Source organism: Lithobates pipiens, unplaced genomic scaffold (assembly GCF_037356315.1).
Source record: "Lithobates pipiens isolate NorthernLeopardFrog02 unplaced genomic scaffold, aLitPip1_a1.2 Scaffold_1, whole genome shotgun sequence".
In the NCBI taxonomy this organism is placed as follows: Eukaryota; Metazoa; Chordata; class Amphibia; order Anura; family Ranidae; genus Lithobates; species Lithobates pipiens.
The window spans coordinates 158100982-158116177 of NW_027507685.1; the positions used below are offsets into that span (position 1 = coordinate 158100982).

At 43.7% G+C, this 15196-nt stretch overlaps 1 protein-coding gene across 1 annotated transcript; it reads right to left on the minus strand.

Moving 5' to 3' along the window:
* Positions 1-743: 743 nt before the first annotated feature.
* Positions 744-8471, minus strand: SLC10A3 (solute carrier family 10 member 3). The gene is made up of 2 exons (XM_077478788.1): positions 7938-8471; positions 744-7843 (listed from the first exon to the last, which is right to left on the minus strand). Exon 2 carries the CDS (start codon positions 6927-6929, stop codon positions 5517-5519), a length of 1413 nt encoding a protein of 470 aa, XP_077334914.1. The 5' UTR covers positions 6930-7843; positions 7938-8471; the 3' UTR covers positions 744-5516.
* Between the last annotated feature and the right edge of the window lie 6725 nt (positions 8472-15196).

The following is a 15196-nucleotide window of genomic DNA, read 5'->3' on the forward strand; positions in this document are numbered from 1 at the left end:
ACAAGCCCGAAAAGGTACAGCCCCATTACAATAAAATGTTACCTTTCTTAACACTAAACAATAGCTAGGATGCCATTGCTGAACTTTTTTTTTTCCCCATCATACTAATCCAAAAACTCCAATGCTTTCTGAATCGCCGACTTGCAAATCAGGTCCTACAAATCTGAAGTTTTGACTTTCCCCTAACTTCACTAGCTGCATGCTTGTTCCAGACCAGTGACTCAAATTGTATTGGAGGCAACAGGTTAGCTTCTGCATTTCTCACATTATAGGTTTCAGTTAATGTGTTACTAAATCCAGGACCCTTCATTCACTACATCTGGTCTCCCACAGTACATGGACATGCAATTATTTTAGTAAATATAAACTGCTAAATAACTTTTCTCATCAGCGGTATATTTGCAGTCTTGTGACTTCTATCAGTGTCTGGTTAAAGCTTGTAAGAGGAGTTTTCATCCCCCCCCCCCCAATTGTGCTACGAGACTGCATGACCCCTGACCCTCTGTCTGGACAGTGCTGATTGGCCTTGTGCTGATCATTTGCACCCTCCCAAGAAGAAAAAAAAAACTCTAGCGATACACACCAATCTGAGCAAGTGCCCCCAAGGAGATGGATTGGGGACTGTGGATGAAGGGAAGGATCAGAGAAGACAGCCTTTTTACACAATGCAGAGAATTAACCCCTTAGGTTCCACAGCGAGTATAACAAGCATGCTTTACTGGATATACAGGCTGATTTCACTGTTTGTGGTCTTAGTGACACTTTAATGAAGAATTTGACAGTAAAGTGGTTTTAGCAGGCCCCATTTTTGTGCTCCCAGAGCAGCAGAATTAGAATGCAGATAATATATGCAATACACTACGCTATAAAAATAGTTTAAATATTGTACACAAAGTCGCTAAAGACTAATTGAGAAACAAAATGCAGTCGTGCAACAAAATATAACCCATGTAGCTGTAAAACTGAAAAATGTGCAGGCAGTATGCTTACATAAGCAAACAAGACATTCTCAAACACACACAAGACACGCTATGACTTTACTTCTGTTTAATTTCCACGTAGCAAAAAAAAGAAAGAAAAGAACAGCAGAAGAAAGGGAAACAAGTCTTTCACCATACCCCGTTTACAAAACAATTGTGTATATTTGTGTATATATATATATATATATATATATATATATATATATATATATATATATATATATATATATATATATATATATATATATATATATATATAAAAGCCACCCCACCCTCAGTGCATAGAGCCTAATGCACGCATAGCTTTGGCTTTAGGAGTATGACATGGCAATAACTTAGGAATGTCGGGTCAAGACACAAAACTAAGCACCCAAGGGAGCTGATCGAGCTTGTTACCCAAATACAGTTTTAACAAAAGTGCCTGTGGTCACTTAACTTTAAAGTGGTTGTAAACACTTTACAACCACTTTATACTACAGGCAAGCCTATAATTAGGCTTACCTGTAGCTACACTGGATATTGGCTAAACCTGCAGGGTTTAGGAGATATCCCTGTATTTGCATGTGCCGACGTCAGACACATGCGCACTCAAACAAACTGAAGCAACGGCACATAAGTGCCGTTGCTTCAGTTGTACTGTGACATTGCCGGCTGCTCCAGCGCGCAAGTGACGTTATCATGGCTCCGGCCAATCACATGGATTGCGACTTGGAGTCGCAATACCCGGAAGTAACCCCCCGCGGGAGATGTCAGCCGCCGGACCGGTGACCGAGGACCGCTGCGGGGGTTTGATCTCAGGTAAGTAATTCATAATGAGCTAGTATGCTATGCATACTAGCTCATTATGCCTTTGTCTTGCAGGTTTGTTTCTTATTTTAATTTTTTGTTTAACGGGTTTACAACCACTTTAGAATTCATGAGAGAAATACAGGAACTACAATTGCTCCAGCCTACTGAAAATTTTTGTTGCCTGGCTGTCAAGATATTGCAGAAAGATTGGCAAGACAAGCAGGTAACAAGCATTTTCAAAGGCCAGCAATGGCACACCATATTTCTCTCAGAACAGCTTCCTATTAGAGGCATATTAACCAAGTTAGGGTCCTTTCACACGGGGCGGATCAGTTCTGATCCGCCCCGTGGATGTCCGTTTGCTCAGCGGGGATCACTCCGCCGATCCCCGCTGAGCAGGGAGATGACAGGTCTGTCTCTGCACACTGCGCAGGGACGGACCTGTCACAGCGCCGCTCTCCCCTATGGGAGATCGGATGACGACGGACCGCAGTGCCCGTCGTCATCCGATCCGATCCGCAGACGGATGGAAAAATAGCTTTTTCCTCCGTCACACTTTTTCGGATCGGAGCGGGTCGGATGTCAGCGGACATGTCACCGCTGACATCCGACGCTCCATAGAGCTCTATGGAGCACCCGTTCAGGTCCGCCTGAAAAACTGACAGGCGGGCCTGAACGGCACGTTGGTGTGAAAGAGGCCTTACAGGTTCCCCTTTCTTTCAGTTTCTGAAAAAAGGATCAAGTAAAAAAGGTATCAATGGAGGACTTGCATCTATTTTAAGAAAGAACGAAAAAGGCTTCAGCTTGTATAAGGGCAGTGTGGACAGCAAACTTTGACAAAGCATTTGCAGAACTTTCATCATTCAGCTCCGTAAATGTTGAACCTAGATGGTAATGGGAGTGCTGCGCCACTTTAAGCAAGCTGCTAGCAGGCATCAGCACTCCTATTAGAATCCGGGGTGGATAAAAACTGTTGGGATTTTCTTTTATTTTCATCAAATTTATATTAATAAAATGCTTTTGTAGTAAAAAATCTATCTAAAAATTGTTTTCTATTTAAGATACATTAATCATTTCCTTTACGGAGCATGAAATGGAGCTTAGTTATGTAGCATGAGGCTGTATAGTCTGTAATATGTACATTTTTGGTAAACTCATTCAATGAATCTAAGCTCTGTAAGCTGAGATAAGATGCCAGTACTGCATTGATTGACAATTTCACACTACCAGCAAGAATAAGTCCTTACATTTAAAAAGCACCTGTCATTTCTGATCCATCATGGCAGCGCCCGTTAGCAGGCATCCACTCATCTGCTGCCGCCACATCCCTCACCTTGTGTCACTGCATCACCAGCCATCCCATTAAAGTGAATGGGACTGTCGGTGAGTCAACAGCGGGTCAGAGGATGAACCACTGTGGAACATAGATGACAGCTGCTCTTTAAAAATTATGATTTAAATCAAATACACCCTCTTAGGATCTAGGCTCAAAATGTACAAACTTGAGCTGAATGGTACTTTAATAGCTTCAATAAAGCGTGCTGAAAGCTCTGCAAATGCTTTTCAAAGCTGTGAACACTGCTCTTATACAAGCCAGTGTGAAACACTGAAGCTCCAGTATGGTAAATGTTGAACACAGATCCTAATAGCAGTTTTAATTGCCATTTTAATCAAGCTGCTAGCAGGCTTCAGCACTTTTAGAAGAGCGTTGAATGTCAGCTAAAGCCTAGTAGCAGCTTGCCTAAATCAGCACCTCCCATTAGGATAGTGTTCAACATTCACAAACTGGAGCTGAATGGTACCCCACTGCTCTTATACAAGCTGAATCTCATGTGAAACAGGCCTTAGAGAAACCTGTACTTGGGTACAGCAACTATTTGACAACTAAGACAATGAACATGCCAAAGAAATAACTTTTAAATGGTTATCCTGTTCCATTATGCCTGTACAGAATTTCACATTATCAGTTTTATCTAGTAAAGCATGCAGCTTTAGTTCCCTACTAACTTTCGATACAGCCATCTAAAGCTGAAAAAAATAAATGCAAATTTAAATATCATGTCACAAAGGTGGGTACCAGCTCTAGTTATTTCTTGGTACATTGGCTACATGACTCCTCTTCTGTTATTTGTGTTAAAGCATACCTGTGTTTGGAAAAAAAAAAAAAAACATGTAGACTGCCACTGCTGACCTAAACACCCCCCCCCCCCTCCCAAAAATTCTAGCTCTCTAGCAGACAGGACTTCAATACATTGACTGGCCCAGATGAACCATGCATTTTAGGAGTTTTAAAGTGGAGCTCCACCCAAAAGGGGACGTTCCACTTTAAGGACTCGTTCCCCGCTCCTCTTGAACAATTGGCACTTTGAGGAGCGGGGCGGGGGGCAGGTACCCAATTTTGACAGCTACCTGCTTCCCACTTCCATTCCGAGTGTAGCGGTGCTCCGAAACAGAGGATCTCCTCCCGCCCCACTGCAGTCTTCTAGAATACTGACAGGTCCCAGAAGACTGCATCTACTACTCATGATGAAAAGCACGACTCACGTATGCGCAGTGGGCACCTGGCTGTGAAGCCGCAAGCGGTCATAGCCAGGTGCCCATAGTGAAGATGCCGGCACCGGGGACCGAAGACAGCGGGTGAGACCGACTGGGGTGATGGATCATGGGACAGGCGAGTGGCTATTTTTTAAAGTCAGCAGCTAAAGGTTTTTGTAGCTGCCGACTTATTTTTTTCTCACAGGTGGCTGGAACGCCGCTTTAAGCTGGCCTTATACTGTGAGAGTTCAGAGGAATTGGCCAAAACTGTAACAGTGGATGGCCTTGCCAGGTTAACAAGTTCATTACTCAAACTTACAGGGAAGATACTGCAACAAAACATCCGCCAATCAGCACAGCTGTCAGCATACAACATGATGGGGGGGGGGGGGGAATTTGTCCATCCGCACCATTAGAGTTGATGGAAGAACCCGTTCATTTTATTTTTGTTCAGCCTAAGTGAAAAGAAGAAGATCTATTAGCACAAGACCAGCATCGTTATTAGTTTGACTTTGTTTGCCGCATGTCTATTTTAGATAAGTAGTTGTAAGTATTGAAGTAAACAGGATCAGCATGACTGCCAACCTATCAGCATTTTCAGAAGTAGGTCAGCAGTAGCATCCCTCAATTGTCTCACAACACAATTTTTTTTAGTGTACAAAATAATTCTTCAAATTTAGCACACCCAATGGCAACAAAGTTTAAACTTTTCTAATTGAGCTATAACACATATTTGATGTCTTCATACTGCAGAGGCATAGTGGAAAAGAACAGAAAACACCATTATTATTCATAGAAATAAATATTACTTGTAGAAACATGCTGGCTCAGTAATATTTAAGATGCTTTGTAGCTTATCCAGGCAGGGGTATTTTTCTGACGCTCATTAGAAGTGGCTTGGATAAGCGACAAAAAAACATCTTCAACATTACAGAACAAGTCCAGCTGAATGTGACCAACTAGTGCTAGATACACAATGACCTGGATAAATGTAAACCTTAACAGACTATTTATAATATTATATTGCTGTCCTGCCTTACAATCAAATTTTGGCAAAAATAAAATAAAGTTTTTTTTTTTTTTTTTGGAATGTTAGAAAAGCAATATAAACAGAAAAAAAAAAAAAAAAAAGGGAGTAGGAGCAGAAAGTCCATATTTGCAGCATGTAAACTGTTTTAATCATCTTAGTTGGCATAGTCCTCATCCAGAACCTCATTTGCGGTCTTTAAACTTTCGGTAGGCAAAGTGTAACAGGACCAACATTAACATCTCCGAAGTTCCACTCAGAGCCACCAAGAATGGTGCCTGTGAAGAAAGATCAGCCTCAACACGATGGAAGGAGAGCTGTAGAACAGCCAAGGCCAAAAGGCTGTTCTGTACCCCAACTTCAATACTAACCGTCCTACGTTGGGGGATGGGCAAACGCAGAATGTACGCAAGTAGATATCCAATCAGGAGTCCCACCAGTGGCACGCTGACCCCGGCTACCACCAGTAAGGGTTGCACTTTGCTCAGCAGTGAGGACCCCATCTGATAAGCCATGACCAACCCCCCAATCATTAGGACAACACTGAAAGGCTTTATAACCATCAGGAGAAGGCGGGACACTTGGGGAAATCGCCATTTGATGACCATGCCTGTGGAAATTGGCACAGCTATAAAAAGCAGTGTAGCTAAAATCTTCAGAAAAGGAATGTGCATGGTCTGGTGTACACCAAGGAACCGTCCATACAGTGATGATGAAAGAGGCATAAGTCCTACAGCTGCCACTGTGGAAATCAATGTCATAGATATGGCCACAGTGACATCTCCACCCAGTAGGAGACTGTATAGATACCCACCACCGCCTCCTGGAGAGGAACAGGTGACCACCAGGCCCAGTGCCAGGGGCAGAGAGAGTCCCAAAAGCAAAGAGAGGATGTATGCATATAGAGGCATCAGAACAAACTGACCCACAATGCCTAGCAGAACTGGGTGGGGGCGTTTTACTAGGCTTTTTAAAACCTCAAGGTCCACTTTACATCCAAAGGCACATTTGTTGATGAAGATGAGGGGCAGCAGCGCATAGAGGAGAGGACTCTTAGAAAAGTGGCTTGCAGCAAATCCTGTATTTTCTTGAGCTTCATCGTTGGCAATAACATGAATCAAGAAATCATCCCGCTCTTCAATTACAGAATCAAGGAGGTGCAGTCTAAGGTGAAGAGGTGCCGTGCCAGGCATGCCTGACCAGATATGTGCCAGGAACTTGCCTGGCAATCCTTCAGAACCACGACTCACATTGAGAACCTGCAGCACCGAGGTGTCTAAGGACTTCACGCTAAGGTCAAAAGTGGGAGCTGCAGCTCCAGTGCTGATGACAATGACACCCTTACTATGCTCCGGAAAGTCAAACTGCAGGCAACAACCATCTCCGATTTGCAGAAATCCTGGTGCGGAAGGAGTAGGTAGTGAGACTGATAAGGATCTAAAGCTGGGAGGGACAGATGCGATTAGGAGATGTGATGAGTTCAAGGGTTGCCCAGCACTAGGAAAAAGGGAATCCAATATTTGCTCAGAACCATTGACAGGCAGAGAGGATGTGGTGGACAGCACAAAACCAAAAAAAAAGAACACAAAATACTGCATTGTGCATGACAGGGGGGGGGGGGGTAGGGCTCAGTCCACACTGTCACACTCCATAAGTGCTTGGCCTGTCACCTCACAGATAATGATCCTGGCAGCATCATTCAGAGCTATTGTTGGAATGTCATTCTCTCACCCAGAGGGCAACCCAACCTTTGGGAGTTTCTACGGTTATGTCACGGTTTGTTAGGCTTGTGGGTGCAGGGGTCATGTGGTACATTCAGGAAGTCTCCTGGGGACCTCCTTTCTGCCTGCCCACTGCTTCTCTTGATGCCAGGTGTCAATTGTACTGGTTATCTTCAGATCTGTACCCCCTTACTCTGTGAAAAGTGTGCCACCACCTCAACCGGTGTCGCTTGGCTCTCAGGAGGTTTTAGGGCCCCGCAGTATGTCTCTCATGTATGTGGCAGGGTGTCTGCATCTGAGAAGTTGTAGGTTATTGTACTGTAGGAGGTTGCAGGCTGTCTCTCCTGTGTGACAGAGGTTACACACTGTCTGTAGGTCAAAGGTTGCAGGCTGTTGGTCTCTCCTGTACCTCACAGATTGCGGGGTGTCTCTCTCCTGTACCTCACAGATTGCGGGGTGTCTCTCTCCTGTACCTCACAGATTGTGGGGTGTCTCTCTCCTGTACCTCACAGATTGCGGGGTGTCTCTCTCCTGTACCTCACAGATTGCGGGGTGTCTCTCTCCTGTACCTCACAGATTGCGGGGTGTCTCTCTCCTGTACCTCACAGATTGCGGGGTGTCTCTCTCCTGTACCTCACAGATTGCGGGGTGTCTCTCTCCTGTACCTCACAGATTGCGGGGTGTCTCTCTCCTGTACCTCACAGATTGCGGGGTGTCTCTCTCCTGTACCACAGATTGCGGGGTGTCTCTCTCCTGTACCTCACAGATTGCGGGGTGTCTCTCTCCTGTACCTCACAGATCGCGGGGTGTCTCTCTCCTGTACCTCACAGATCGCGGGGTGTCTCTCTCCTGTACCTCACAGATCGCGGGGTGTCTCTCCTGTACCTCACAGATCGCGGGGTGTCTCTCCTGTACCTCACAGATCGCGGGGTGTCTCTTCTGTACCTCACAGATCGCAGGGTGTCTCTCACAAGCTGAAGGTTGGTTCTCAGTCTGTAGAACTTCTGGATGACAGGAGTGTGTCTTCCTCAATGTCCGTCAATGTCCTGAGGCTGTGTTTCTCTGTGTGTCTCTCTCCGCTGGCAGGTTGTTGCCTCTCCCCTCTCAGACTGACTCTCTATGCTTTAGGGCAGGGAATGTCCCTCAGGGTGTAGGACAATGTCTCTGGTTCCTCCTGTACACAGGCTGTTCTCTCCTCACACACAGGGTTCAAGTTGTTTGCTCTTTCCTCTGCCACAGGCGGTCTCTCCTCTCAGTGTGCTGGATATCTGTTTCCCCCTCTGTTGATTCTCAGTGTACGGGGTGCACACTGTCAGCTCGCTCGTGTTTCGCTCAGTCACGGCGTTGAACAGTCGCCACACAGCAGCTGATTTCCAATACAACAGACTCGGCTTTCCTGGCTATCACGTGACCCTCCCAGAGCCACCCCCGGCTCACTTCCGGATTCCAGGCGTGTTAGCGCGCAGAGCGCATCGGGAGTTGTAGTTTTCTGCTGCATGACGTCGTGTTACTTTTAGGGGATTCCGGAAGTAGAACATTGTAGGCTTCTGTGTAGCATTGAGCGCGGCTATTACAGAAATATAATAATAGAAGTCATTTGCATGATCTCAGGAGCAGTTATTTGGTTGCTGGAACTGTAGGGCATCACTTTTGATCTTTAACCACTTCAGCCCCAGAAGAGTTAGCTGCTCAATGACCAGGCCTTTTTTTGTGATACGGCACTGCGTCGCTTTAACTGACAATTGCGCAGTCATGCGACTCTGTACACAAACAAAATTGATGTCCTTTTTTTCCCACAAATAGAGCTTTCTTTTGGTGGTATTTGATCACCTCTGCGTTTTTAATTTTTTGCGCTATAAACAAAAGAAGTGTGACCATTTAAAAAAAAAAAAAAAAGACACCTTTTACTTTTTGTTATAATATCCTACATTTTTTTCCCCCAAAATGTTTTTTTCCTCCGTTTAGGCTGATATGTATTCTTCTACATATTTTTGTTTTAAAAAAAACTTTCAAGAATTGTATATTGATTGGTTTTGTGCAAAAGTGTCTAAAAAATAGGGGATAGATTTATGACATTTTTTATTTTTTTACTAACCACTTTAACCCCCTGAAGGATTCACCCCCTTCCTGACTTTTTATCGTGACTGCGACATTATGGTGGACACATTTTTGGAACCATTGTCATTTATACAGCGATCAGTGCTATACAAATGCACTGATTCCTGTGTAAATGACACTGGCAGTGAAGGGGTTAACTACTAGGTGGCAGTGTAGGGGTTAAGTGTGACCTAGGGGCGTGTTTCTAACTGTGGGGGTGAGGGGGGGTGGCTGTGTGTGACACGTCACTGATCTCTGCTCCAATCACATGGAGCAGAGATCAGTGACACTGTCACTAGGCAGAACAGGGATATGCTTGTTTACATTAGCATCTCCCCGTTCTTCCTCCCCGTGAGGCGATCGAGTCCGCGGGACCTGCGACCCAACTCATGGAACTTGCCGCGGGCACGCGACTGCTGGCCACCTCTTAAAGGACAATGTACAGGTACGTGATTCTGCCTGTACAAGCCTTTCTGCCAACGTATATCGGCGTAGGGCGGTTGGCAAGCGGCTAGTAATGGCGGAGATCTGCAATTTTTATCAGCGGACAAATTGGACACTTTTAGACATTTTTGGGACCATTGACAATTATACAGCGATCATTTCTATAAAAATGTAGTGATTACTGTAAAAATGTCACTGGCAAGGAAGGGGTTAACACTAGGGGGCGATAAAGGGGTTAACTGTGTTCCCTCGGCATTGTTAAAACTGTAGGGGGGGTGGGACTGTCTAGGAGGAAGACTTAGTATGAAGAGACGATCTGTCTCTACTCCCCTAAAAGAACTGGAATCTGTGTGTTTACACACACAGATCCCTGTTCTCACTCTATTACGAGCGATTGCGGGCGCCCAGCAGGGATTGCGCCCGCCGGGCACTCGCATCGGCTCCGGGCACACGCTGCGTGCGCACGCCCCTAATGGTCAAAAGGAAAAGCGCCGGAAGGTAACGTCGATTTGCCCAGCTGAGCCAACCTGTCACAATAAAACTGCAGCAGCTGATCCGGAAGTGGTTAGTCACTTTTATTTATTTTAATTTATCCTTGCTGTCCAGGTCAATGTTGATATTTCTCTCATACATGTTAAAATCAGCATTTTTTTTGTTTTTTGCTAGAAAATGTATTTCCTAACCCTCAAACATGATACATTTTCTGTAAGCAAAAGCCCTGTAAAATAGAATGGTGGCTGTTGCAAATTTTTATGTTGCACAATATTTGTGCAGCAGTTTATTAAATGTAAATTTTCAGTAAAAAATACACTTAAATTAATGTTAATGCACATAAAAAAAAACCACTAAAAATACACACTTTTAAAAAAAATATATAAAATAAGATGTTGCGCCAAGTATATAGGTACGAAACATGTCAATATTTAACATTTCCATAAGGGGCGATTTAAAAGTGTTTATAGGTTACCAGTTTAGAGTTAAACGTGAGCTCTGGAGCTAGAATTATTGTTCTCACGCTGACGTTCATGGTGATGCCTTACATGTGTGGTTCAATCACCATCAACACCTGCACGCCAGACCGATGTGTGCGTTTGTGCGTGAGCACAGGAGGGCAGGGGGCTTTAAAACATTTTTATTTTACTTAAATTTACTTACTTTTATTTTACTTAAATGTTCTTCATTCTACTATATTGCTATCATAAGGAATGAACAACACCCCATGTGATAGCTTGGACAGTGACTGGTCTTTTTTATTGAGAGATCTGGCTTCCATAAGACCCTGGATCCCTCCTGTGCCCTTCCAGGCAGACGATCAAACACAGATCAGTTTGATCGGCTGCCTCCCTGGCCGATACCAATCGGGCAAACAAAGAACCCGAAACCACAAGTGACAAAATCCTAATTGCTTCTGGCTTCCTCAGTCACGGAGGAGGGGGAAGAATGGATGTTCTTGCTTCTCCTCCAACCACTTACAGTGGTCCCCCCTGGTAGAATGGGAGAGCCCAGGAACAATGGCAGGAGGGAGAGGGGCCCCTTCTGAGCCCTGTGATTGGGTGACTGTATAGCCGCTCAGACCCGTTTTACCTGAAAGCTTATCACTGGCTAAATGTTTTGACACCAGGTTCATGATTACAGCAGCAGCCAGGATCCTGGTATAAGAATTTGATCTTGAGACCACAAATATGCGGCTTCAGGACAGCAAGTGGTTAAAGGACAACAATTGTCAACATAATTAAACTTTGATAACTAAAAGCATTGATTTACGTGTATTCTAGCCCTTTTTATCATTTTGAATACACTAGGAAAGAGTTGAAATGTTGTTGTTTTTTTTTTCTTTTTAATTTCTTTTCCCCTTATGAACATTTTCCCTCACTTCATGTTCTTGTGACACCTGTATGGTAAACAGGGAGGTGCAATTGTCACTATACATTAAAGAACAGGCAGCAGTGAACATTTTCAGACTTCTGGTGCCCAACACAGGTCCTTCCCCCCCCCCCCCCCCCTCTTGGGCAGACCAGTGAGTGTTGATAACCACATAAACAAAGGAGCAAGGGCTCCATAGTTAAAATGTAAACAATGGCTGCCAATGGTGACCTGCACACTGGCTGCTGAAGTGCTGGCCACATCCAAGGGATTGGGTTCAAATGTACTAAAGTAAGGTGACCAGATTTTTTAAATGAAATCCGGGGACATATTTTTTTTTACTAGTAATGGCGGCAATTAGCGACTCTCTGCCCATCAAGTCTTACTCTAAGGGCCCTGGTTACTACTGGGTGGGGAGCGGAGGAAGATCACTCCACCAGGGAAGGCAAGGAGATGAGCAGGTGACTGGCCGGGACTTAAGCCAGGCTGAAGAACATGCGAGCAGGAGCGGAACGGGCATGCACCCCAAAACTGAAGAAATATTCTCTCCGCTCCGACCAGCACATGATCATCAGAAAGGAGCACAGATAATGAAAAAAATACACCCCCACCCCCTAAGCTAGTAGGAGCGGCAGAGCAGGGGGGTGTAATTCTGATTTTTTTTTTTATTCTGCAGTGACTGTCTTTGAAATGGCCCCAGCCCCTGTTCAAATCCAATCCGGGGACAACACTGGGGACAGACTTGGTTCGGGGACAGTGTCCTCAATCCGGGCACTGTCCCCGGAAACCGGGGATGTCTGGTCACCCTACACTAAAGGGCAGAGACTGCCAATCTGAGCGCCCATCTGGGGAGGATGATCCTGCAGACACTTTCAGTCCTGCCCTTCTGGAAATGGTACGCTAAAGAATTTAAACTATTGATGACCACATAAAAAATATGTGCAGCAACAGGGAGGGGGTGCTATGATGCTCATGTGCCACACATATGTGCCCATGAGGGCCAAGGATTCAGTACTGAGAACTGCCTAACTAAAGAAGGAATTGGACTTGTTGCCTGTTGCAGTCAATCAGATTTCCTTACATTGCTCCACATAGCCTTTGAAAATGCCACTTCAAGTGGATCCCATATTCCCCTCCCCCACGTGTGTACAACGAAACTCCAGCAAAAAGCAAAGCAAAAAAAAACCAAACACAACAAAACAAAAAAACAAAACATTGTTCTTGTTTTTGAAGAGGAATGGTTAGAACCTCTGTCAGCTTTTTACGTTTGTCTGTGTCTCCATGATCAGGGTTATCCCTCACTTCCTGTGTGGTCACTGGGGTAGGAAGTGAAAGCAAAGCTGGCCAGACACTAGTAGAGTTTTTGTTCACATTTTTTCATTTTAAAAGCGTTTGATTTTCTAATTGTGGAGAAAATATGACATCTGTTTTTGACCACACAGAAAATTTGAAGGAGCTGAACAGAATTTTTTTTTCTCGAACAAGGAATTTCTAACAGTGAATGTATTTTTTGTTCGGGAAATTACATTTATTTCTAAATCAAATGTTAAAAGCAAACAAAATCTTAAAATCATTTCAAACGACATTTGCCCTTGATGGCAGTAAAATCCCAAGAGAGGTCCTAACCACCCCCACTACAAAATGACAAAGCTTTGGGTGGAGTTTCACTATTTTAGAATCTGATTGATTTGAAAAGCAGAATTGGCTTTGTTTTCATTCATATGAAGAAATGTTGTAGGACAGGTCGGTTTGTTGAGCACCAAGTCTGGTAACTGTTGACAGGCAACGTTTGTATTGGAGATGGAATCAGCCAGCGCCACACAGTCATGAATAGTGCTGGGGGAGAAATATTTCCACCTCGCAAAGAATTTGTAAAGTTCAAAGAGGAAATGATGAGGGGAGGGGGACAGATGCTTCACCCTTGCCCTAGGGAATATTACTTGGCTTGCTAAGCTGCAGCTGTATGCAGGGTGTGCATAGTTTGATATGGGGACTGTACTTATACTCTCATGTTCATTAGCTGCCAGAGGGTTTAGTGCTGTTCTTTGTAGGATGGAACACATCATCTAGATCAGGGAGCTCCAAACTTTTAAGTAGCAGGGCCACATTGTATATTTTATTAATAAATCGATCAATAATAAATGAATGAATATGTTTTACTTTGATCTTTTTTGAAATCCACAAGATATGATTTAGAACAATGGTCTCAAAATTGCGGCTCTTTGCTTGCTTTTGTCCGGCCCTTGGGGCACAGTTTCATTTACTGACATTAACAAAGGGGCACGGTTCCTCCCAATGACACCAATCATGGGGCACACTTCCGCCCAATGACACCAACGATGGGGTACAGTTCCTCCCAATGACACCACTAACAATGGGGCCTAATGACACCAAAAACAACAAAATACAGCTTCAAAAAACTCATTATGCCTCTTACTAAATACCTTGGACTGTCCACTATCCAAAAAGGGGTAATTTGATGGATATTTGTACAGTCCTGGCATTTTCGAGCCTCAAAGAAATGAGATACAGTACATCAGGATTGAACAATTTTCATATATATATATATATATATATATATATATATATATATATACATACATACACATACACACACTATAGTTTGTGGACTCTGTAACTTTCCTACAAACTAAACAATATGCACTGATTTGGGTTATTTATACCAAAGAAATGTAGCAGAATACATTTTAAACAGGAACTAAGAAAAACTTTCTGTTTTTTTTTTTTTTTTTTGTTTATTTAGCAAAAAATAAAAACCCAGTGGTGATTAAATACCACCAAAAGAAAGCTCCATATGTGTGAAAAAAAATGATAAAAATTTAATTTGGGTGTAGTGTTGCATGGCCACGCAATTGTCATTCAAAGTGTGACAGCACTAAAAGTTGAAAATTGGCCTGTGCAGCAAGGGGGTAAAAGTGCCCGGTGTTGAAGTGGTTAACACTTGAACAATGGTTTGAGCTGGCATCAAACTGGAGAAGGCAATGCAGAAGGAGAGGGCAATGCAGAAGGAGTGGGCATTGCATCATGTGGTCCCAATAAAGGAGTGCACATGGTAGGTGGACAATGCTGCTGGTAGTTGCGGAGAACAATCTTTGCACTGACAGCCTGAAACAGAAAGTGCATTGTAGAGGAACAATGCTGGCGGAATGTCCAGATACTACAAAATGTAGAAACATTTCACAATAATTATATAATAATTGTTTTCATTTGCAGAAATGTACACAGTGATACATGAAGCAAGACAGAATATTAGCTTTAGGGTTTACATACAGTGCCTTGAAAAAGTATTCCTACCTATTGAAATCTTCCACATTTTGTCATGTTACAACTAAAAACATAAATGTATTTTTTCGGGATTTTATGTAATAGACCAACACAATTGTGACATGTTTGCCTGCCCATTCTTCTTTGCAAAATAGCTTAAGCTCTGTCAGATTGGATAAAGAGCATCTGTGTACAGCAATTTTCAAGTTTTGCCACAGATCCTCAATTGGATTTAGGTCTGCACTTTGACTGGGCCATGAATATACTTTGTTCTAAACCATTCCATTGTAGCTCTGGCTGTATGTTTAGGGTCGTTGTCCTGCTGGAAGGTAAACCTCCGCCCCAGAGTAAAGTCTTTTGCAGACTCCAACAGGTTTTCTTCTAAGATTGCCCTGTATTTGCTTTTAGCGTCTTTGCCTTCTAGGTAGTAGAGGGTGATTGGTTGGAGGAGCGGG